The following is a 23,857-nucleotide window of genomic DNA, read 5'->3' as shown; positions in this document are numbered from 1 at the left end:
TCCTGTAAAAACAGTTTTGCAATGAGTTTACACAAACCCGGCTCTGTTGCGGGAGAAGGCAGTCCCACGCGCGGTCCCACGCCCTGCCACCCCCTGCCAGCTTTCGTGTTGGCAGGGTGGGAGTGCTGGCTGCCCACAAGGGTGCCGATGCCAAGACTGCCAGGGGACAGCCCACCTCGCTGGGACCCTTCAGCTTAGCTTAACCTGAGCACAACACCTCGCCCCGGGACACAAACAATTGTGCTCGACCAGCCAGCGCCTATTTGCTTTTCCCTTGTAAGGAGAGCCAGGCCAGGGCAGCCAGCCTACTCTCGCAACTCCCTGGGAAGCCCTGGAGTGGTGACAGCACTGTGACGCTGCTCCCGGTCCCCGAGCCACTGGAGTGAGCCAAGCGGAGCCGCAGCAGCCCCAGCCCCGGGGCTGGACGGGAGGAGTGTGGGGCCAGTGGCACGGCAGGAAGGAAACGGCTTGCACCGGGGGGAAGGAGGCGTCAGCCACTCCCGCAGGTCTCGACAGCGAGGCCATCCTGCAAAGAACTCACCAGAGCCAGGTTACCCAGTGTCTGAAAAAACGGACTGGAATGGGAAATATGCCCGAGGCAACGCCCATGGTGTGAGCCGGCCGGGGCGGAGCGGGTGGCCAGGGATGCTGCCCTGCTGTGCTGTCCCCAGCGAGGCGAGGACACTGTCCGAGGCGGGACCGCTGCCCTGCTGGGACTCCCTCGGCAGCCGCAGGAGCGTGGTTCCTACCCTGGCGTGATCAGCCGCAAGATGCTGTTGGGAGCAAAGTGGCAGTGACGTGCCTCCAGGGGTGATGGCTTTGCTGGATGCAGCAGTAAGAGCGCCTGCCCAAGGATGGAGCTGGGGAACTCCTGACGTTGCTGCGATGCCAGCCTAAAGGCCGCCTGGCCAGGTGTTTTGCTGTTTCAGAAAGCGCCTGGGCGAGGACTGAATCCCTGCTGCCACCTGCAAGGGAGGAAGGACAACATCTGTGTCCCCAAGGCCACAGCCAGGTAAAGCTCTTGCTACCCAGCCATGTGCGGATCTCTCCCATGGCCGCTTGTTTCTCCCTAAGCCCATACAGCATGGGCCAGCCTGGGAACCATTCTTGTGGGGTGGCTTTAACCTCAGCCACCCACCCAGCCAGGGGACATCGCTGTGCGTCGGCTTCTCCCCCAAAGACCTGCCTGGGTGTTAATGCTTCTGCCTCTTCCCATCATTGGCTCTTCCTGCCGTGTTGCTGCCCAGCTTATCCAGCCGCAACCGCTCCTGTGTGCTGCAGCATCCCTCCAGCGCAGGGACAAGGGAGGGTGGTTTCATGCTCTTGGCTCAGGGACCCCGGCACAGCCCCATGAGCTGCACCCAGGCTCTCCGCGGGCAGGATGGGATGCAGGCAGGGAAGGCAGCAGGGCAGGCTGGCCTTCCTGGCACCAGCAGCACTGGGTGGGAGCCAGTGGGGCAGATGTGTGTGGGCCCCCATGCTGCCCTGCCCAGCCCACATCAGCCCCCACACCTCAGCTGGGGGGGCTGGCTTGCACCCTCAGAAATGGACCCAGAGGAAGGGCTGCGCTGGAGAGCTCGTCCTGACCTGTGGGGTGGTTTGGCTCTAGACACAGACATTGCCTGTGACCTGCGTGAGTCACTGAACGACTGAGTCCTTTTTACTGTGACACTTTCTGGACACTGTCGGTCAGCCTGAAAAAACACAGGTGCCACTGTCCCCTCCCTGTGGCCAGGCCGAGGCTGAGCTCCCAGCTGCGGGAGCTGGCTGCACATCAGCCTCTCTCCTCTCAATAGCTTGTTTATAAGGATGCAAACACCTCAAGAGCAAAAAACCAACTTCACACCAAAGAGCAACTAACTAGCTCCCAATGGCCCAATCTGTGCAACTGGTTCCTCAGTTATATATTTTTGCTTCTGTTTGCTCCGAACCCTCTTCTGCGGCTGAGCAGCTGGGAAGCGATGGCAGAGCAGAGGGGCCCGTGGCCAGGGGTGTGCCTGCCTGCGGGATAACGAGGGGGAAACCTGTGCATTCATGGATGGGCTGTGGGAGCACCAGGGCACCAACCGGCCTCCCTGAGCTAGTGCTGAGGCGGCCACACACCGGAGCCATAGCAAGGCCATAAAAAAGACACAGCGGACTTGTCCCTGTTTATTTAGGGCAGGAGCGAGCCGGTGCGTCCCCTGCCCTCCAGCCAGAGCTGCTGCCCGGCCGCAGGCCACCAGGACGCCGGGGGCCGCGCTGCCCCACGGTTTGAGGGCGGACAACGGGGGAAAGGGGGGGGACGGGGGCTGCCGCTGCGATGCCAGGGGCTAACACAGACCCAGGCAGGGCGCTGGGGGGACCACCTGCTTTTGCAGCTCAGAGCCCTCCCCCGCGCAGCGACTGCCCCGGCTCGCTTTCCCCAGCTCCCCGTCGTCGTGTGCCCCCGCTGCCAGCCCGGCTGGACGGCTGCCAGCCCCCCCCCGCCCCCGCCGCTGCCGCCGGGCTTGCGCAGGGAGCGCGTCGCCGCTCATCTGACCGGCGCTGCCGGCCTGCCCGCGCCGGGTGGGGCGGCGGGGGCCGAGCTCGGCGGCGGTAAAGGAGCCCGGGTGCCGTCACCCGGTACCGCGGGCTCGGCTCCGTGCCGTGGGCTCGGCCCGTCCTGCCCACGCTCGGCCGTGCCGCCCCGGCTGCGGCGTCAGCGGGTTTATCATTAACTTGCCGCGGGCAGCGGGAGAGCGGCCGCGGCCGGGCACGGTTCCCCGGCGCCGGCCCCTGCCTCCGCCGCAGGTAAGAGCCGGGGCCGGGGCGGCGGGGTTTCGGGGCGCGGAGGTGACGCCGGGGGGGGGGGGGGGGCACGGCCGTGCCGGAGCCTGTCCCTCGGGGCGCAGGGTGGGAGCTGTGGGCCCGGAGCAGGCAGCCCCCCCCCCCCCCCCCCGCCCCGGCTTGCCGCGGCATCCCCTGCGTGCGGGTCTCGGTGCTGGCTGGGGACGCTGCCTGGGCCCCCCGTTCCAGCCGGGGACGCTGGGAGCCACCGAGGCGGCGGTGACATGTCGATGGCAGGCAGCTGCCTGGGAGGAGAGCTGTGGGAATGAAACCTGCTCCTGCTCTCTCCACCTGGTCCAATGCTGCCCAGAAATGATTCCTTTTAGTTTTGCACAATTCCCTTGCTCCTCTGGTGTTTCAGGCCGGGGCGGGCGGGGGGGGGGGGGGAAGAGGTTTCCCCAGCTGGGGGGCAACCCCCCCAAAGCAGCTGTGTGCCCTGGGGGATGCTGGCGCAGGGAGCAGTGACGCCCCACTGCCCACATGCCCCCAAGCTGCAGGGGATCTCTCCAGGACTCAGGGGGTGTCTCAGATCACGGCTTTCCGCCTGCCTCCGCTGCAGCCCTTCCTCTGAGCAAGGACTTTGCTGTCACCCCCAGGCAGAGGATGCTGGGCTTGTCCGACAGTCCTTGATGGGCATCCTTCTCGGAAGCACCCAAAGGGAAGCAGGAAAGTGTCTCCTACTCCCCATGTCCCATAGCAGCCAGTGCCATGCCACAGGCGCGGGCAGCAGCCAAATCCGCAGAGGGCAGGGATGACAGCTGACAGCGTCACGTGCCCCTGTAAGGCAGGCAGAGGTCTCATACCTTCTCACACGGCGTTTGCTTGCTGTGCCAAGCCCAGCTCTTCTCCAGCGCAGCAGTGGGCATGTGCCAGGAGAGGACACTCACCCTGCCCGGTGCTCACAACTGCATCACCCGCTTGTTAACTGGACCCTTCCCCAGAAGAGGCTCGGGCTGTCCTGCCAGCCCCTCTCCCTGCTCCCGCTGCAGGCACCTGGGGCTGCAGCCTGCGAAGCGAGCACCTGGCGTGTCGCAGTCTGGCTAATGGTTGGGTGTGGATGTTGGCACTGGCTGGGCAGGCAATGGAGGGCAGAGGCAGAGCCTCCCTCCCTGTGCCGCTGCTTGTGCCGTCTCGCTTTTATCCTGCCAAGCCATCTCTACCCTGCCTTCGCTCTTCACCTCCTCTGCAGCCTCCACAGGCAGGCTGCCTGGCAGCATCCCTCCCTGCTCCTGGCTGGGGTCTGGGTCCAGCCAAGCTGTGCGCTGGGCTGGTGTGGGCTGTGCCGTGTCGCTCTCTCAAGGCCTCCTGCCTGGGACTGAGCACTATCTGTGATGCTTTGGGAGCTGCTCCATCCTCCTCATTATCAGTGAGAGCAGAGGATGTTCCCTGAGAAGGAAATGGCATGAATCAGCTCTGATTTTTCAAGCTCTCCACAGGCAGAGAGGAGAGGGGAGTGGGCTGTGCTGGGCAGGGCACGGGCATTGTGCAACGGGGGCTGCCAGCGTCTCTGGCAGAGGCGCCCGCAGCTTCGCCCACTTCTCCCCCCATCCCCGTCACTTCTAAGCCAGTTCTCCGTGCCACAGAAACGTCTCTTGTTCAAGCACTGCGAAAACACTCTTTGTACTTTGAATAGGACTCTTGAACACAAGGCAACGTGCCAGGCACCAACAGCCGAGGCAGGGAGGGAACAGCTAGCCTCGGCAGCGAGGAGCAGGGCAGAGGTGGCAAACCCCGCTCTGCCCTCGGGGACCGGCCCCTGCGCAGTCCCAGTGAGGGTGTGTGCTGCCAGGCCCCTGCCTGCACCCTGGCCCTGCACGTGGTCGTCGGAGTTTGGGCACGTGTGTGTGGCAAGTCCTCGCCTGCCACGTGTGGGTGCCTGCCCTCCACAGCCAGCCCGCTCCTGGCTTGCAGTGCTTTATGGTTTTATGGTTTTGGAGCGTCATCCACACCTTGCTTGTAAATGCAGATGGCTTGAGTATCCCCGGGGATGTGCTGTGGGGTCCCCACAGCACAGGGGAGGGAGCACGGGCGCTGAGCTGGGTTAGGCACTGGAGCACCAGTCCCGGGGCTGCCCTTGCCACAGCCTGTCCCTAACCCCCTGCCACCCCCTGCAGAGCGTGCCGCCAAGATGGCGAGTGCCCGTGGGGCAGCCCCCGATGCCGAGGACGCAGCTGAAACCGAAGAGGCCATCTACGAGGAGGTGAAGCCCTGCAACAGGATGGAGCTGAGCCAGCAGCTGGCCGTGGAGGAGCTCATCACCACCGAGGCCAGCTATGTCCACAACATCCAGCTCTGCGTGTCGGACATCCGGGCACACCTCCAGAAGAAGCAGGTGAGATGGGGTACGTCTCCCCACCCAGGGGCTGGGGGCTGTGGGGTGAATCTGTCAAGAGCTGTGAGATGCCCAGATCATTCCAGGGAGGTCACGCTTGCTCACCTTCCACCTTCCTGGGCTCCCCTGATCAGCCAAGGTCTTGAATTGAAGGGACATTGGGTCTGACCCAGTACAGCTGTCGTACGGCTTTAACCCTGCATCTGTAACATGAAAAGGCCTCATTGCCCAGCTCGGGAGCACAGCCAGGTCTCAGCATCTGCAGTGCCTCCTGAAACAGAGCACCGCTCCAGCTCCTCAGGTGTCGCGTGGGGCAGCTGGAAGGACACCAGTGCTCAGGAGGGCGTGAGTGCCTCCAGAACACACGACCCACCTCTGTCTGTTGTATTCGGCTTACCCTGGGGCATCTTTGTTCCCTTCAGCTGCCTGATCTTGACCTGGAAGGACTTTTCTCTAACACGGACGACATCCTCCATGTCTCCAGACGGTTTCTGAAGGGTCTCGAGGCCACGGCCACTCAGGAGCACGAGCAGCTGCTCTGCATCAGTAAGTGGTGCAGCGCCGAGAGCTGACCCACGCCCACCAGTGCCTTTGCTGGTGCTGACAGTGCCGCTGCCGAGCGCTGTGCCTGGGTGCAGCCCCCAGCCCACCCACCCTGAGACCTCCTGCACCTCCCTCGGCTCTGGGAAACGCTGCTGCCTGCGCACCACCGTCCATGGGCAGCCACCCACGCTCACCCCACAGGGGCAAGGCAGACCTGCCCAGCCTGCAAAAAGTGAGGTGGGGGGCAGCATCAGGCCCAGCTTAGCAGAGATGCCTGGGGTGCAGGGCGCTGCCCCAGCACGTTTGGCTGGCACTGCTCTGCTGGCTTCACCCTTCAGGCAGGCTGGGGAGAAACCTCCACCTTTCTCTGAGGCAACAGAAAGGACCATCCTTTCCAGCCTTACTCTCCTTCTCCAGGCGCCCTGTTCCAGGAGTTCAAGGAGGAGATGGAAACCGTCTACAAGATCTACTGTGCCAGCTATGAGCATGCCCTCCTGCTGGTGGAGAGCTACCGCAAGGACCCCAGGCTGCAGGAGGAGATCTTGGAGACCCTGAATGCAACAGTGTAGGTACCTGCTGCTGAGGCAACCACCTTCCTCTCCCTGTTTTACCTACTGTCCTGGCCCTTCTCCTCTCTGGACAATCTGCCTGCACAGGTACGTGCCACCAGGCTGAGTGTAATATCACAGCCATCACCTTTGTGGCATTGCCTGGTGTAGTCCCTGGCAGACTGTCCTGCATCCTTGGGGCCACTTGCCCCCAGGGCACTACAGATTGGTGGTCTTTTATGGTGGACCCCAAAACAAGGGATGGGGTGGCACCCGCAGCTCCTGCCTGCTCCACAACCTGAGAGGCTGTGCCCACGGAGAGCACATGATCCCCAGCTTGACTAGAGAGATGGGCTGGCCCCGGGAGACCTGCCAAACCCCTCCTGAACTATCGAGGGGGTCACAAACACTGTTGGAGCCAGGAGAAGCACGAGTGGCAGTGGAGGAGCTGCTGGGATTTGCTGCTCTCTGTTTCAGGGCACAGGCTATGTGACTCCCAAATGAGCGATGCCTTGTGCGCGGGTAGAAGGGGAGTCCTGCCTGCAGCCTGCCTGCACTTTGCCCACACCCTCCCTCCCCGTTGCCCCAGCGCAAGCGCCGATCCCGTGCCTCCTAGCTAGACAAGCGCTGCACTGTTCAGGGAGGCAGGGTGCCCGCCGGGGGCTGGCACTGCCTTCAGGGCTGGTGGGGACAGCGTCCCCCTGCCAGCGCTCCTGGGGGGGGTGGCCCTGCAGCTGGCGGGGAGCAGGGATTCACAGCCAGAAACCCCCCCCCAGCTGCTGGGCACAGCTTGCCTGCGGGTCCAAGGCAGCAAATCTCCCCTGCAGCTGGACAGGCGCTGCTTTCTCTCCAAAATGTTTGCAGAGAAGCTGGGAGGAGCAGCAAGGCAGGAAGGCAGATCTCCATGCCCACCTCGAGCAATTCCCCTCTCCATCAGGCCTCACACGGGTGCGTCAGACCTCAGCTTCTTCCTGGTGATGCCTGTGCAGAGGGTCACCAAATACCCGCTGCTGCTGGGGAAGATCCTGGAGAACACCCCCACCAGTGCCAGCGCCTACCCGGCCCTGCAGGCAGCCGTCCGTGCCATGACCCAGGTCAACGCCAACATCAACGAGTACAAACGGCGCAGAGAAGTAGGTGAGCGGGCAGGGGGCACAGCGTCTGGGAAGCCCCAGCCCAACCCCAGTTGTCTTCCCTTGGTGTTGTGCTAATTCCTACTTAAGTCAGTTCAAAGCTTTCCTGCCCTGCACCCATCCTGCCCGGTGGAGCTGCAGAGTCGTGCAGGCAGCTCCTGGCACTGCTCTGGTCCTACAAATGCCACTCTGGGCAAGACCTGAAGGCTGCAGGAGAAGGGTGGCATGGGGGGGCTGAGCACAAAACCGGTCTGCCTGCATTCCTGGAGCTGGGGAATGAGAGGAACAGTCCTGCCCTTGGGACAGGAGAAATCAGGCTCCCCACAAACAGGAGCTTGCTCTTCTTTTTGGTTTTCATAGTACTTTCCCCCAGGCTGCCCTTCTTTGATGTGGGTTGTGCTTATCCTGTTAATCACGACTTGTCAGCTCCGGGCCTCGGTGCTGCTCACCCGCATTGCCTGCTCAGGCTGCTGAGGATGCTGCCCTGAAGTTTCCTCTTCTGATCTTTTTTCCTCCCACCTCGTGTGCCCCCACCCGAGGCAGCAACCAAATACAACAAGGCCGAGCACCTGACGCTGCGGGACCGCTTTGCGCGCCTCAACACGCACTCCATCGCCAAGAAGACCACACGGCTGAGCCGGCTCTTCATGCACGAGGCCGGCATCGTGGCCAAGGTGGGCAGCCCTCACCCCACCGCCTGCGGACCCACTGCCTCTCCTTGGGTCATTTCTGGGCCTTTCCGCTGCCTCCCGACCGGAGTCGAGCTGGCCAATGCTGACACCCAGTGGCCCACGCTGTCACATGAGCCACAGTCCCATTTTCGAGCAGCCTAAGGGTAGCTCCTGGTCCCCAATCCCAAGGACCAGCAGGGTAGGAGAGATGCAGGTACACACCTTGCTCCCTGCATCAGAGCGTTGCAGGGGAGTGCTTTGGCCCCCAAAGGACCCACAGGATCCTCAGGCACCCCAGCAAAAGGAAAGACACCCTGGTGTTCCCCAGCACTGCAACCACACCAAAAGCCGTGCGTCTGCACGCATCCCAAGCACCCTAGGTCTTGGCCCTTTTCAGATTCCTGGCGCCTCTCAGGGTCTCCCCTGCCTGTCCCCAGCACTGTGAGCTTCAGGCAGGTGCCTGGCTGCTTTTTACGTTAGCACCCAGTGAGGAGCATCAGCCCTGCCCGAGGCATTGCCCGGGCTGGGGATAAGTTGCCTTTTGCCTTGCAGATGGAGGACAGGGAGTACGACGACCTGGAGGAGAAGTTCCAGTGTGTGGTGTCCAGCGTGGCTGTACTGAAGGAGAATGTGGCGTCCTACCTCGGCCATTTAGAGGTAAAACCCTGATAACTTGCAGGCGGTTGGCCCCATTCAGGCCTCATGGCCTGTTTCTTGGGGTTGCAGAATATTTTCAAGCCCTATGGAAACCAGTGTCAGCTGGGGATGTTCAGTGACTTGCATCTCTCAGCTAAAGATGCTGTGCTGGGGCCTTGCCCAGTGTCCAAGGATCGCTCAGGTCCAGCAGAGCTTAAAACAAAGTCAAGGCTTCGTTGATCCAGTCTGAGCTGGTTGTCATTTGAGAATAATTGGTCCTTAAACTGATCATTATTTCAAGGCATTAAATAGCTGAGAAGGCTAAGTGTTGTTCATCCTGGGAATTCTTGCATAACAGGTATAAGGCAGAAGTGTCCCCAAGTCAGGGAAACAACAAACTTCCCTTCTGAGATGACCTGGCTGAGTAGCTGGTGTGGTTTTCTCGTGGAAATCCCTTGGGGCATCTGAGGGAAATGAAAGTATGAGCAATGGCCGAACTTGAAATCCCCAGAGACTATATAATCAGGAAAGTCTCAGGAAATGGCAGAGGGTTCAGAAAGCAGCAATTCAAGGGCTGGACACACCTTGTCATGAAAATATTGACAAGGGCTCCCCATATAGGATTGGGAAGGAGGAAAAGGGAACAGAAAGACTCCCTGTAGCCCAAAGAATGGGTAAAATAGGATTAGAAGAAAAAACATGAGGATGGCAATTTGTATGACAGTGAGATGTGGCATCAGCTAGGGGAACAGGGTGTAACCATTCCTTGGGACATCGAGGGCTTCTGGGGACCTGCCTGGCACTGCTCTTCGGTAAGCTGCATCTCTGTAAGCCAGCTTCTTGGCTTCAGCCAGGACATTAAGTGTCTGCAAATAGGCTGGGCAGCCTAGAGAATAAGCTGTGGTTAGGAGTCATGCTGGGGCTTGGATGCAGCTTCAGAGGAGCTGCTGGTGGGGGAAGGTGGGGCTGCATGCATGCCCCATCTCTCTCCCTCTGAAAGCTTCTCAAAGACATCCTGAGGAGCCGATGAAGACATGTTCTCATAGGGCAGAGACAGCCTGGCCTCTGTGCTGGCTGGCAGTTCCCTCCTGTGCATCTGTCTGTACCAGTGCCTCCACCACAAGGAGAGGCAAATCTTGGTGCGTACAAGATCATCACAGCCACTTCTGCTTGTGTAAGAGCCCCTGTAGGGCTGAGGAAAAGCACACAGGTCTCAGAGCTGCCGCCTTCTGCTCAAAGGGTCAATCCCTTTCCCCTTCTATATTTCTGTCTCCAGTCCCTCCTGTGGTAAGGAGGACTACAAAGAAAGGGTCTTCTAAACATGACCACAGGCAAAAAGACAGGATTTAGGACAGAGATCAGGGCACTCCAAAAGAGGCCCATGGCAGCCATGGTTGAGGAGAATCAAACAGAAACTGCTCCTGCTGCTCCAGGACTGACTGCAGGAGCAGCGCTCCAAGGGGCAGCAAAGCTAAGCCCGGGAAGAGCCGGAGGCCAGGCTTCTCTTGGCAGGCAGGGGCTCTGGGAGCTCAGTGCTCCCCTCCCCGGGTCTAGAGGTTTTGGGTCAAAATCTACCTCCAGGGAGGAAGGAGGCTGCTGCCCACAGAGTTAACATTAGAGCAAAGCCTCTCAAAGCAGAGGAGGGTGTCCACCCAAACCATCCCTAGCTGCTTTCCTTTCCCACCAGCCTCACTCTCCACACAGAGGCAGGGGGAAGATTTTGTACACAAATACAAGAAATTCCACAGAGCTACTGGATCACCAAACCCAAGTGTCAAAGCACCAGGCAACATCAAGCTGGGGCAGACTGCCTGGGGCCACAGGGCAGCCTTGGCCATCTTGCTGGGGTAGGAGTGCTTTTGCAAGCCAGTGCATGACTCCTGCTCAAGGGGAGAGGTTTGTTAACACCTGCATGAGCTCCCTGGCTTGCAGACAAGAGTAGCCCAGAGCATCAGTCCCACTGGGCTGCTAGCACAGAGCACCCAGACTGGGACATTGGCACATCTTTGGGAACACAGGGATCGGTTACAAATGGGTTAGCTCGTGTTGGGCAGCTTCTGCAGATCAGGTCTGATGGCTTTCTCCCTTTCAGGCGTTCCTGTTGCCCACCCCACACAAGTGTGAGCTGCAGATCAATGAGGGACCCGCCCAGCAGTACCAACGCTTTGCAGAATACCTCCATTGCACTGTTTTCCCAGAGTTTGTGAGTGCTCCTTCCCTGTATATCTCCTTCAGGGTCACAGCCAAGCATTGCCAGGTTACAGCAGAGGCTGGCTCCAGGGCAGGGCAGCCAAGAGCTGAGGGGTTCCCAGAGCAGGCAGTGTCCTCACCGATAGACACAGTCTCCTGGGGCCTGAACACGAAGGGGCAGGTAACAGGGTCCATCAGCAGTCCCAGACACATGAATTGAGGAACCAATCCCAGGGTCCATCCAGGAAACAAAAGGAGACAGGGCCAGAGACATGGCTACAACACAGCTCTAAAGTCCATCCAGGGCTGGAGACAAGCTGCAATGTCCATCTGAGGGGTCCATCCAGGAGCTGAGCTACCTACAGCAGAGGTCTAAGGTCCACCCAGGAGACAGAAGCAGAAATCAGCTCACCCACAGCAATAGTCAAGTAGCAGCCGAAGGCCCTTAAATGGCCTGTGGGCAGGGGTGTGGGTGGAGGTCCCAGGTGAGACTGGTCTGGGCCATTAAAGACTATTTGTGCCTTCAGGGCCCTGACATGTTCACGGCCAGCCATGCAGGCAGGGCTGCAGCGGAGCAGAGGATGGTGGGAAACCAGGCGTACTGCTTATTTGACTCACACAAGGCATTTGCTGCCAAACCCCAGTCCAACCTACCCACACCTTCTGGGCATCCGTCCTCGCCTTTGGGAGCCCAAGAGTCCCCCATCTGTCTCCTTCCACTACCCCTGCTTGCTTCTCCAGGACTCCCTCTTAGGTGCTGACTGCCACCGTGAGCGCAGTCAGGGAGGTTTTCCAAGCAGTGAGGAGTGTGGCAGGGCAGCCTGAACCCCACACCTGGATGCGGGCATCCCCAAGGAGCGCCAGCATGGGGAGGGAGGGTAGCTACCTGGGATAACCACACAGACCCTGGCCTGAGGGCCTCCGTCAAACCAGGACACTGTGACCTGCATGGGACGGTCACTGCAGCACCCCCGTTGGCCCATGGGACCTTGCGCGTGAGGGTCCTACCTGACCATTTGCATGGAGCACAAGTTTTGAATCGTGGCATGCGTGACTGCTCTCTACCAAGGGTTTGCTTTGGTTGGCGTCCTGTGTGCCTTCAGGGAAGGATGCCTCAGATGCTCCCCACTCTGCACAAGCCCTTCAACAGGTCCCCAAGCCTTTTCTCCTGTGTAAGACAGTGCCCCATGCAGACAGCTGGGCCTGTCTGGGGGGCTCACATGGAGATTTGGGTTCTCTCGCCCCACAGAAGCGACGGCTAGACAGGCTGGTCTGCCAGCCCCTCTGCAGCCTCTCAGACATGCTGGTGGGGCCACAACAGCTGGTCAAGAAGCGCCTGGACAAGCTGCTGGACTATGAGGAGATCCAGGAGCGGAAGAGCGAGATGGGCAGCGTGACGTACGACGAGGAGGCAGCCATGAACACCTACCTTGCCATCAATGCCCTGCTCGTGGCTGAGCTCCCGCAGTTCAACCAGGTGGCTCTGCAGCTCCTGGGGGAGATACTGTGCTCCTTCAGTGCCCTGCAACGGGACTTGGCTGCCCAGGTCCTGCAGCAGGCACAAAAGGAGCTAGAGCAGGTGAGAGTGACGCCTTGGCCTGCGTGCCCGAACCGGCGCACATGCTGAGCCAGACCTGCCTTCTTCAGGCTTGGAACACCACTTGGATGTCAGGGCACTGAAGGTTTGCTGTAGCCCAAGCCTGCCCTTGCAGACACACAGCTCCCTGTCTAGCATTTGTAAGGGATCTCCCCTTAGGCTGGGGAAAGCCAAATTGTCTCTTCTTCAGTGCCAGGAACTGGCCTGCTGTCTCTCTGAGGACACCACTGGTAATCTATTGATGTGCTGCCTGAGAGATCAGTGTTAACTCTGAGCTCCCGAGAGCTCTGTGCTGGGAAGGCTAGGAGGAGAAGGACGGCTCCTGGCCTGAGGAACGAGCATCCCTAGAACCTCCATCCCCTGGGAGTTATCTCCCAGGACTCCTCACTGCATGGCACTCACTGAGCCTGACATTTGCAAACGTGGTGGGTCAGGCCAGTCCAGAGCCCTGGGGTAAAGCATGGCCCTGGCCTGACCCATGACCAAGATGAGAACAAGATGCAGCCACGTGGAAGTATCCCGTCAGGCACTACTTGTACATACCTAGTCGTGAGGGTGGATTCCCCTTGCTCAGTCTGGGATGCTTACACTGCAGACATCTACCCCAGAGCTACATCCACCTGTCTCCCTTTTTAGTCAGGTGGAAAGGACTCTGGGCTTGGGGCAGGACAGCAGGACCCAGGGATTGTTGTGGTGGGCTGGGTACGGCCCAAGAGCCCTGCATGTGACTGCCCTGCCCGGGGTAGGTGGCTCAAAGCCAGAGGGCAGCAGCTCTCCTTGCCAGAGGGAACCACATCCTAGGTGCAAGATGCATCTTTAGTGGCCAGGTCTGTTCTCTTGCTTTCTCACCTCTTTTCTAACTGTTCCTTTTCTTTTGACCCTACCTACAATTCTTCCCCTCCCCAGGGCCTTCTCTGATCTCAGGGTCTGTCTTCACAGATGCCCCATGGCCGCATGCCTCTGCCCAGTTTCTGGAAGATGGTGGAAGACACCTTGCAGCAGTCTGGTGCTCAGCTCCGTACCTTCTGCCAGACTTTTGAGACTGTCACACCGACCCCTGCGACACAGGTAGGAGCTGGGAAGGGGGTGTCTCAGGCCAGCTGGACTGTGGCTTCGCAGTGCAGAACATCTCCTTGGGGTGGAGGCTGGCTCAGAAAGTGGCACGGGGGGGTTGCCACAGCCACAGTATTTCCCCCAAGCCCCCAACAGCAGCTGGCTGGGAATAACCAGGGATGAAACAGTCTTAGCTCTTCTGGTTCTAGACACTCATCTCCAAACCATGAGGTAGAGCAGATAGTGTGAAGGAGTTTCTCCTCTAACCTCTCACTGGGGTGTGATCCTGCAGAAAGGAGAGTACATGTACATGGAGGGCCTCAATCTCCTGCCTGTCTCATCAAGTGCTCCTGTGTCTCTTGCTCCCCACCAGCCTCTGAACCCTGCTGAGGAACGGAAGGTCCTTTCCCTTGTGAGCAAGCACGGCCCAGAGAAACTTTACCAAGTGACAAGCAACATCAGTGGCAGCAAAGACTTGGACCTGACCTTGCAAAGGGGACAGATTGTAGCTCTGCTGCAAAGTGTGGACACTAAGGGGAACACGAGCAGATGGCTGGTGGATGCTGGAGGTACTGTGAGCGCTACAGGGAGCCTCTCCCCGCCTCGGCACCAGGGTCAGAAACCAAACCCGAACCACTTCCTCATCTTGGATGAAACAGTGGGCCATTGCCTCCCGAGTCCTCCCTTCCAGGGTTTGCTCAGCCCAAACCCACCTCTGCTTTGCCAGCTGCACCCATAGCCATTAGCTGTAAAGTTCAGGTTTCCCTATGAGGGAGCACTCGTGGCTCATCATGGCTGGGAAAGGAGAATCCCGTGCACACAGAAACCACTTGAAACCCCTTTTTGTGGGGTTTTGCTGCTGGATATCCCCTAGTGATGGACCGCTTTGAACAGGGCTGCTGTGCCATGCCAGGCAACAGCCGAGTTGTCATTCCTCTCTCCTCCAACCAGTCCCACATGTGCCAGGCAGCGGGGCCCCATGACCTGTGTGTGTGCATGTCCTCCAGGTCCCCGAGGGTTTGTGCCTGCTGGAAAACTCCAGCCCTATTGTCCGGTACAAAGCCAGCAGCCTGGGATGCAGATGCCAGCCCTGGAGAGCAGCACAGAGGGAAGGCGACATTCATATGCAGCACCTGAAGCTCCCAGGCCCCAGGTGGCCACCTTCACCCCAGCTTTCCAGGTGAGAGTGGGGGACACCCCCCAGGGCCATTCCTAGCAACCCCACCAGCTCCATGCTAGTCCCTGCGTGTGCAGCATGTGGGTGGGAAGGTGGACCTGCTTTTCCAGCACACACGTGGTCATACATGTGCAGCCATGTGCCTAGCAGGGGAGTGTCGCAGCCCCTGGCCGAGTACCCCGTGAGGCTGGTGTCTGCCTTGCTGGGACCAGGGGTGGACAGAGCAAGAGAACTGTGCTCGGTGGGGTCCCCAGTGTCCCTCCATCGCTGGCAGTACTGCGCTGCCCTCTTGGAAACAACCTCCATGTCCCTTCTAGGTCCTGCCCTGCCAGGTATGTCCTTTCCCCCTTTGACTCTTGCATCCAGCAAGGGCTTCCTCCCTCCTTCCCCTGCCTTTCACAGGTGGTTGCCGGCTTCTCCTTCGCAGCCAGGAGTCCGCAGGAGGTGAGCCTCCAGGCAGGGCAGCCCGTGGTGGTGCTGGAGCCTTACGACAAGAAGGGGAGCAAGGAGTGGAGTCTGGTGGATGTGAACGGCCAGAGGGGCTATGTGCCCTCCAGCTACCTGGTGACAGTCCCTCTGCAGAAGCCCATGGGCTGGAGCTTGCCTGTGTGAGCCCGGCCAGCCCGGCACCCAAGGGCACAGGCTTCGTTGGATGAGAGCCGTCTGCTTGGCACCCGAGGGCTCGTCACGGGCGATGCTGGAGGGGGGCGGCTGTGGTGGCCCCAGGCTGGGAAGGTGGTGGGAAGCAGGTGGCAGAATACGGCCCGGGGGATGTGGGTGCAAGCGACAGCAGTCAGGAGGCACGTTTTGATGGGTAGGCGTGAGGGTGCCATGTCCCATACGTGTTTGCACAAAGGAGAGGCGTATGAGGGAGTGAGGGCAGGTGGCTGCAGTTTTCCAGGGATTTGCTGAAATCCATATCAGTGACAAAAGTGTCCCTAGGGGTGACGAGACAGCATTGTCCCCACTTAGATCAGGACCAAGCTGCAAAGAGTGCAGTGCTGCAGAGGGGGTCTTCAGCCTGGCACGGAGCATCTGGGGCTCTTGGGAAGAGGCCCTCAGGGGGATCGCTGGTTTGAGTGCGGAGGCCGATGCGGAGCAGCCCCAGAGGCACGGCTCCTCACCGGGGTGTCACACCTGCCTGGGTGCCCACCCTGATGTGCCATTGTGGTCCCTTCGGCGGCACAGCCTTCGCGTCCTGCTAAAGGGCACGGCAACGTCAGCGTGCGCCCGGCCGCACCGGCCGCGATGGACGGGTGCCGGGCTGAGTGCTGTGTGTCCTCCCCAGCCCTCCTGGCCACCGAGCATCGCTCCCGGCCTCAGTTTCCCCCCCCGCCGCCGCCCCGCAGCGGGGCTGATGCCGCTGACCCATTTGAGAGGCGCTTTGAGCTCTGGTGACGAGGAGCGCTCTGTACACCACCGATGCTATTTCGTGTGACCGATAGGCTGACATTATACTATATCACACCGTCTCTCCGCCCCACCCGTGCTGATGGGGGGGCTGCGCAGCGCCCGTGGCAGCCCGGCGCGGTGGCAGCGCGGCCGCGAGGTGGCAGAGCCGCCCCGCCCGCCGCCCAGCGCGCCTCGGCGGCGGCACTGGGAGCACTGGTTTGGGGGCGCTGGCAGGCCGTGGAGGGGTTTCGCCGCTGCGGTGGAGTGTGCGTGTCCTTGGGCGGCGTGGGGACAACCCGAGGCGGCGGGGCTGGCGGTACCGGCGTGAGCACGGCTGTGCCGGGGCAGGGGCTGAAGGCGAGCTGCGCGCCGCTTCCCTCCCAGGCGGTGCTGCTCGGGGCTGGGGGTGAAGAGCACGGCTCCGGGGGTCCTCGGGACACCCCGTCCCCCTCGCCGACCCGCGCAAATCTCCAGCGGTTTGACACACGCGTGCTCTCTAGAAGCACAGCCCCCCCTGGAAGAGGTTTTGGGGAGAACCAACCTGTGTGGGTTGACCCTGACCTAAGGCTCGGTCTGGGGACGGAGACGTCGCAGCTCTGTGCCTCAGTTTCCCCATGGCTTGCTCTGATGCTGTGCTGTTACGTGATGCTGATGGGGCTCAGGTCAGGGAGCCGTGCCCACGGCAGTGCTGACATGGTGTCAGAGGGGAATTCGGGAGCTCCCGGCTGCAGCCCTCAGGGACTGGCACCGTGCTCCCTCCATGGGAGAGCTCAGCCCACGGTGCCACGCTGCCCACCCTTCACCCACTGCCAGCAGCGGAGCGTGGAGGCACCCGCCGGTGCAGCAGCCTGGCGTCGTCCCGGCTGCCCTGGGCACCTGCCGCTTCCCACATCAAAGGTGCAATGGCCTGACTGGCGAGCGCTGGCATGCTGGCTCCTGCGCCCTGCCTGGCAGGGAGGCGGCAGGCTTGGCCACCCACGGGCTCCCCACAGGACGCGCTTTGGTGACTGGGTGTGGGTTCCCGCAGTGCTGCCCTGCGGCTGTGGCTGCAGACTGGGCAGGGGGGGGGCAGAGGTGGCGTGTCCTCACTGAAGCTTGCACCGTGTGGGGAGGGATGAGGTGGGTGCCGGGCAGGTGGGGACAGGCCCCAGATGCTGCTGTGCACCCCACACGTGGGTCCAGGTGCCTGGTTTGGGGCAGAGCTGTCTGTGGGGCTCACCCTCTTTTGTACCTGCAGGGTCCTGGGACTTTTTATCTGTGGGGAGGCTGGGGGCTTGCTACCTCCTCCCAGGTGCCATTGAAAGCCCCAAGCAAATGCTCACCCACATGAAACCTGGGAGGGGACGGCAGCACCGGAGATGGGGACATAGCCTGGGGATGCTCCCAGCCTGGGGAAAGGCCGATGGGCTCCTCAGGAAGGGAAAGCGGGCAGGGTGTGGGGACGAGGGCCGCTGCGCAGGGGCTGTGTTTCTGAGGGTCCCCTGCCCAGCCCCAGCCCTGCAGCAGCAGGGCTTACACCTCCAGCTCGCTGCTGATGGCTCCTCCGGATTTTTCCGTTCCTAATCAAATCACATCAGGTCGGATTTCCCTCCCGAGTTGCCTTCCTGCGAGCTCAGTGGGGCGCAGATGCAATCAGCCCTGCGCCAGTGCAGGCAACAGCAGGAGTCAGTGGCTCGAGCAGGTCCTGCTCTGTAGCCCACAGGTGCCTGGGACCCTTTGGAGGGTGAAAGGTGACAGCGGGACAAGGAGCGCTGAGAAATTGCTGCTGCCTGTGCCCTGATCTGCCCGCTGGAAGGAGACCTGTGGCGGGCAGGACTTGATAGGCAGCTTATAAAACTGGTTGGGCTTTCTCTGTCCCACTCATCAGGACTCTGGATTTCATGTGCTCTGAAACAACAGCTCCCCTTTCCCTCCCTCCAGCCACCGCCGGTGCTGCCTGTGTGTCAGTGCTGGCCAGAAGCTCTTTGCCCTGCCTGCAGCCAGCATGGGGGTGCAGGCTGTTGCGAGGTGTCCTAGACCCCCGCTGCCTCCCCTGGGTCCCCGCTCTACCCATCAAATGTCCGACTACCAGCGCTTGCTAGGGCTGACAGGCATGAAGGGCAAGGTGAAAGAGCCCACGCACATCCCACCGGGAGATGTACATGAGCCACACACCAGTGCTCTGCGGGAGGTGGCAGCACACCGGGGACACGCTGCTTGTGTCAGGCACCGGCTGCCTGCCCCCTGCCAGATAACGCGGTTGTGCTCCAGGCTGGTTCAGCCGAGGCACCAAGAGGCTCCTCTGAATGGTGCTGAGGCGGCCAGCACCAGCACCCTGCTCAGCGGCTGTGGCACTGGTGCCCTGCCTACCCTGAGGTCCTGGCGGCGGCTGGAGCGTGCTGTGGGTGTCCCTGCTAGGAAGAGGGAAATTAGCTGTGCAGCTCCTCCGGTCTTTGGACCCAAAGGGCTGAGCTGGGCTCTGCAGTACCCACCAGTCCTGCTGCCAACCTCGACGGCCGTGGGACCTTCCCCATGGGGTCTGTCCTCAGGACATGGCCTAGTACTTGGCTGCAGGACACGGGGCACCGACATCCCTCTCTTCTCCCATGATTTCACCCAAACTTGTTCCACCTGCTGCTGCCCGGAGCCTGGAAGTGCCCCCTTGGAGTCACTGGAGGGTACGGGGCTCTTCCAGCCTAAACACGAAGGGGAATAAAGGGCAAAAGTGTGCCTTTAAATAGCCTGGCAAGGACAGGTTCTCCCGGGAGGAATGCTCTGGCTGGCCTGGCGGAACATGCTCGTGGCAGGGGGCATGGGGGGTCAGCTGGGCAGCGATGGCTCCTCGCCAGGAGGTCGGGTCAAGGTTAGGCATCACCCCGGCCGGGCGCCGCTGTGCCGTGTCTCGGCACTGTGGGAGCAGAGCCATGCAAGGGGGAGGGAAATGCATGCCAGGCCGGGGTCTTGCCGTGCCCGGGGCTGATCGGCAAGGTGGCAGCGGAGCCGGGCAGGCGCTGCTGACTGCAACCTGCCTGCCGACCCGCAAGAGGTTTGGCACCAGCACAGCCTGGCTGCCGGAGCAGCCTGCCGGGCAGCTCGGGTTGTCCAGGAGCGGCTGCTGCACTCCCGTCCGGGCTGATTCATATCCTGGACGTGCAGGCATTTGGATAGTGTCCACCCGTGGGGTGTGACAGCGCACAGCCGTGTCCCCAGAGTGCAGGGCGCCAGCCCGGCCACATGCCGGAGAGCAGGATGGTGGCAGGTCAGACTCCGCTCTCCCCTGCTTTGCGGGGACACGGCGGTAGCTGCGGGCAGGGTGGGGAGCCGCAAAGCACATCTCCAGATGGAGACACCTGGATCGCGGGGAGGATGGCTGCGTGCCCAGGTGTCGATGTGCCCGCTGGCTCTTGCTGGGGCACCCGGGCGGCAGGGAGGCGCGAGAGGAAAGCAGCTGCCAGGGAAGCCCCAAGCCCAGGCTCCCAAACCCAGACCCGTCCTCTCACCGCGGGGTGCCAGGAGGGGAGTACGGGTGCAGCAGGGCTGCGGTGGGCAGGGAAGGAGGGGAGCAGGGGAACCCAGCGGGAGCAGGGTGGCTGCCCTGGGCTGAAGGGCACAGCCAGCCCCAGCGGAGCTGTGCCTGCAGGCATGGTGCTTGAGTTCACCACCACTGCCGGGCTGAGCTGGCTCCGAGCAGAGCCAGGCTGCCGGCTGCACTGTTCCCAGGCGCCCGCCCGTGTGTGGGAGCAGGGTGGCCCACAAGAAGCAGCCTCGGCACCCTGGTCCCCTGCCGCCCACGCTGGTTCCGCTCGCCATGCTGCCAGCCGTGATCAGCATGGTGCTGCGTGGCCTGAGGGAGGGCTGAGCCCCACGGAGAGTGGCCCTGGGGCTGCGAGACAGGAGCGGAGGTGTGAGCAGCAGCGCTCGCTCCAGGCTTGCGCAGCCAGCACCTGAATTGTCTAATAAAGTGTGAAATTGCTTTCATGCTCTGCTACCTTTGCTGAGATGGACCATCATTATGCCCCCCCCTTTCCAGCCGGCAGCCGTCTGCTGCCGATGTCCCTGCTGTCACACTGCTGCCAGATGAGCCCCTGGCTGGAGCTGTGCCTGGTGTGGCCCCACAGGACCACTGTGCTGGGGGCTGCCAGGTGGCACCCGCCATCCTGGGGATGAGCACCCCTCCCCTCCTCAGCCCCTCCATTGCGCCCACCCCATGTAAAAGCACAAGGTGCTGCATCACCCTGGATGGGGGTAAATCTCTGCCATGGGGCTGGGGGCTGCAGACCCTCTGCCTTCCCCCCATCAGATGGCCTGGGGGTGCGGGAGTCAGCTCAGGTCCAAGCCCTGCCCTGGCGCTGCACCGCTGTCAAAGCCCTGCCCTTTACCAGAAAGGGCTGGCAGGGAGCGTGCCCATCAGATACAGCCCTCGAGGAGATAGGGCTCCCTCCGGCTGTGCCGGGAGTGCCAGGAGCTGCCTTTGACCCTCGCTCGGGTGATGGAGGGCTCCCACCTCTGCAGGGACAGAGGGGCAGCCTGGCCCCCACCTCGCCAGTGGGTGACTAATTGCTCCTGAACCACCTGGATGTGCACAGAAACTGTTCTCCAGCCTTAATAACGATAATCAATCATCCTGCTCTGGGCAGGGGTTGTGGAAGGCTTTCCAGGGCTGGGGAGCCGGCAGGGCTGGCAGGGAGACTGTGGTGCCAGCAGTGGGGCTCCCCTCAAGGGGACACCGAAGTCTCTGCTCCCGCAGTGGCTTTCCTCCCACGCTGCCCGCTGCGAGGACAATCTGTGCCCAGGTACACCCTGCAAGGGAAAGTGCCGGCTCCTTGATGCTGGCACCGTGCCGGTGCACCTGGGTCTGTGCAAACTGTGATTTTTGGAGGGAAGATGGGGCCAGCTGGGAGCCCAGGCCATGCATGGGGCACGGGGTGCTCCCTGCCCCAGATGGTCCCATGGGTCCCTGTGCTGAAGGGCCAGACACAAGCGCCAGGGAGCTGCAGCCCAGGAAAAGGAGCCACATCTGGGATTTCTGCAGGGATCAAGATACTTTGCACCAGGAAAACGGTGCCACATTTTTCCAGACACTGATAAAGTTAAACCCTTGATCTGGTTAAAGATTTAGCCCACAAGGCAAGCCTGGGTAGGGCAACAATGCTGTTAGTGCCACCGACTTGGTGACACTTGCCCAGGTGGAGGGGACTAACCCCGCTGCCCCCCCCGCCTATGGCTCAGCCCCACTGTTGGAGCACACCCCTGCAGCCGGACCCCACTGCTGGAGCACATACCTGCAGCCGGACCCTGCCATCCCTGGGCCGCATCCAGACATTGCACGGGGGATGGAGCTGGAGCATCCTCAGGCGCCGAGCTGAGGCTGGGCAGGCGGATGGCACGCAGCTGGGGAGGGGAGCATCCCGCCGGGAGCTGCTCTTTCTTCAGCGTAACCTTATAACCTGTGCCCCCCCCGCCACCTGCCCTGGCCACAGCTCGGCCCAGTGCCACCGGTCAGGGGGAGGCTTCATGCCGCTGGGAAGCCAGTCTGGCCCTGACGTGACATGAGTCAGCCGGGGCGGCCAGGCAACGCTACCCACGGCGAATAGCTCAGCCAGCATGCCAGCCCCTGCACCATGCGCCTCTGCCCCGCCATGTCTCAGGGGGTCCCCAGGCGGGCAGACCCTGAGCCGGTGGTCCCGGGGTGATGCACCCTTTCCCTTGGGGCTTCCTCAGCCCTGTGGCACGAGGGGCTTCATCTGCCTGGCAGCAAAAGGCAGATCCTTACAGGCTCATCCTGTCCCCAAGGTCACTCCGCTGGCAGGAGAGTGCTGCGGGGCTTTCCAGAGGCCACAGGAGTTAAGGAGCGAGCGTGGCACAGAGGAGGTGCGGAGCACCCTTCTGCCTTCCCGCTGGTCCTGTGACAGCCGCCTGTCCCACTGCCCAGCCTGGCAAAGGGGACAGACGCCCATGGCCGCAGGTCTCCTCCCACGACCCCGTGCCTGCGTTCTCGGGGTGGCTGCACCTGGTTGGCGCAAAGGTACTTGAGACTGCAAAGGCTTCCCAAATACATCCCTGCAAAGGCACCCCAAATACAACCCTTTGTTCATCTGGCGTGCTGGTGCCCCCCAAGTTGCAAAGGCAGCGCTGCCTCGAGCCAGTTTGGACACAGGGGCTCTGGAGCCCCAGCTCTGCTCCCCTCTCTGTGGGTCAGCAGATGGCCTCCCCTGCCCGGACGGGCTCGCCGCCCCAGGGAGAAGCTGCGTGGGTGATTCTCGTGTGCCACCAGGCGCTGCCATCGTCCCCTGCCGCAGCTGGAGCTGCCACGGCTGGTCCTGCTCCCGAGCCGGGGGTTTCCTCCCCAGCCTGAGCCTTGCGGCTGCAGCCCCCTCGCCCTGCGGCTCTGGGCCCGGGTTTCCCTCCTTATCCAGGGAGGGCTAAAGGGGCTGTTGAGTCCCAGCCAGCCCGGCCCTGCGGTCTGCAGGCACCGTGGCTCAGTCTCCTCGGCCCGCTCCCAGCTCAGCTGGAGGCACGGCCCCAGCTAGCGCACGTGCTGTGGCGCTGGGGAGATCCCAAAGGCAGCTTTTTGCTGGAGCAAAGGCGGGTGGGAGGCAGGGATGGAGAAGCTCAGGCGAGCACCAAAGGGAAGTGCCCCTGCCCGCGGGCAGGGACAGGGCAGGGGGTCAACCCGCCTTCTGCAGGCATGGGACTCTGGCGGGGGTGCCAGCTGGCATGCCACAGTGGCGAGAGCGCATACCTCTTCTGCCACAGGCCCTTTCAAACGGGCCACCGATTGAGTGTCAAGAGCCGTTTCATGGCCTCTTCTTGCATCAGGCACCAGAGGCAGAAAGACTGCCTAATTCCCACCTCACGTCCCCACTGCCCAGAGCCATCCTGTCGGCTAGAGAAAACCAGGTACTGGGAGCAGCCGGGCGAGCGGCACTCTAACCCAGCAGCGTTCCCAAGCCCTCCTTCATTAGCGTTCCTCCTCTCCCAGCCTGCACAGCCTGTTCCCAACGCCCCGAGTGTTAATTGAATTACTTCCCCCAGAACTGCTGCAGCTTTGGGGATTCGAGCATCTGCATACACCACGGGCAGCCTGCTCCGTGCCGGCACAGCCCTTCCCTGCGCTCCCCACTTTCCCCGCAGGATTAGCCAGCTGCCGGGGAAGAAAAACAGACCTGGCAATGGCAAGTCCAGGTTGGTGTGAAGGTGCAAATGACCCCATTGCAAAGACTCATAGAACAAAGGGCATGGAGTCAAAGTGTAAATCAGAAGCCCCAAGGGCTGTGGGAGCCCCCCAGTAAGGTCTGCAAGCATTCAACAGGCTGTGCAGCGTTGGGAAACGTCCTGCTGCTGCTAAAGCCATCGCTACACCCACTGTTGGGCAGCGGTCCATCAAGCCGTCAATCCAAGATTGTTGCTGCATCTCTACCTGAAGGAGGTGGTTTGTGGGTCTAAAATTTGTCTCCTTTGGGCTGCACCTGACTGTAGCTACAAGCTGCAGACACGAACCCCCTTTGTGTGCCCAGCCCACATCCTGGCTGGGATTTACCTAAAACAGCCCCGGGGAGGAACGGCTGGGCGGGGATGGGGGGAGGAGAGGGAGGAAGGCTGCCTGGTGTTTGTTTTTACTAATGAAGGCCTGTAATCAAATAATTTCAATTTTAATTGTAAAGCCAGCAGGCAGATTTCTGTCTCCAGATGGGACGTGATAGGAATAGTTGAAGGCTGGGCACGTTCTGCCGCTCACCTTACTACTTGGAGCAAGGCCGATGGGAGCAGCCCTGGGGAGGCTCCCACCCTGCCTCAG

General features: G+C 61.6%; 2 protein-coding genes across 5 annotated transcripts; both read left to right on the top strand.

Moving 5' to 3' along the window:
* Positions 1 to 706: 706 nt before the first annotated feature.
* ARHGEF37 (Rho guanine nucleotide exchange factor 37) lies at positions 707 to 20,047 on the top strand. 4 transcript variants are annotated; one of them, XM_029998281.2, is made up of 14 exons: positions 2,528 to 2,772; positions 4,442 to 4,583; positions 4,923 to 5,140; positions 5,563 to 5,686; positions 6,101 to 6,248; positions 7,169 to 7,368; positions 7,908 to 8,038; positions 8,588 to 8,692; positions 10,764 to 10,874; positions 12,111 to 12,440; positions 13,398 to 13,526; positions 13,885 to 14,080; positions 14,519 to 14,691; positions 15,091 to 20,047. In XM_029998281.2, exons 3-14 carry the CDS (start codon positions 4,937 to 4,939, stop codon positions 15,298 to 15,300), a joined length of 2,061 nt encoding a protein of 686 aa, XP_029854141.1. In that variant the 5' UTR covers positions 2,528 to 2,772; positions 4,442 to 4,583; positions 4,923 to 4,936; the 3' UTR covers positions 15,301 to 20,047. The 4 variants fall into 4 exon arrangements, with proteins under 4 accessions (XP_029854142.1, XP_029854141.1, XP_029854140.1 ...); XM_029998282.2 differs by lacking the exons at positions 2,528 to 2,772; positions 4,442 to 4,583 and adding an exon at positions 707 to 1,012; XM_029998280.2 differs by lacking the exon at positions 4,442 to 4,583 and having other exon boundaries at positions 2,528 to 2,771; positions 4,921 to 5,140.
* Positions 16,111 to 20,047, top strand: LOC115334268. The gene is made up of 2 exons (XM_029998284.2): positions 16,111 to 16,737; positions 16,778 to 20,047. The coding sequence occupies exons 1-2, from the start codon at positions 16,111 to 16,113 to the stop codon at positions 17,408 to 17,410; spliced, it is 1,260 nt and encodes a 419-aa protein (XP_029854144.1). The 3' UTR covers positions 17,411 to 20,047.
* Positions 20,048 to 23,857: the final 3,810 nt, after the last annotated feature.

The sequence above is a fragment of the Aquila chrysaetos genome, chromosome 22, assembly GCF_900496995.4.
Source record: "Aquila chrysaetos chrysaetos chromosome 22, bAquChr1.4, whole genome shotgun sequence".
NCBI lineage: Eukaryota > Metazoa > Chordata > Aves > Accipitriformes > Accipitridae > Aquila > Aquila chrysaetos.
Note: the sequence above shows the minus strand (reverse complement) of the source record. Positions and strands in the feature narration are given on the sequence as shown.

Excerpts from the sequence above, each read along its gene's own strand:
- ARHGEF37 (XM_029998282.2), top strand. The coding sequence starts at position 4,937 with ATGGCGAGTGCCCGTGGGGCAGCCCCCGATGCCGAGGACGCAGCTGAA. Across the intron at positions 5,141-5,562 it reads CACACCTCCAGAAGAAGCAG|CTGCCTGATCTTGACCTGGA; the intron begins GTGAGATGGGGT and ends TGTTCCCTTCAG. Across the intron at positions 8,039-8,587 it reads AGGCCGGCATCGTGGCCAAG|ATGGAGGACAGGGAGTACGA; the intron begins GTGGGCAGCCCT and ends TTTGCCTTGCAG.
- LOC115334268 (XM_029998284.2), top strand. The coding sequence starts at position 16,111 with ATGCTATTTCGTGTGACCGATAGGCTGACATTATACTATATCACACCG. Across the intron at positions 16,738-16,777 it reads GTTACGTGATGCTGATGGGG|TGTCAGAGGGGAATTCGGGA; the intron begins CTCAGGTCAGGG and ends GTGCTGACATGG.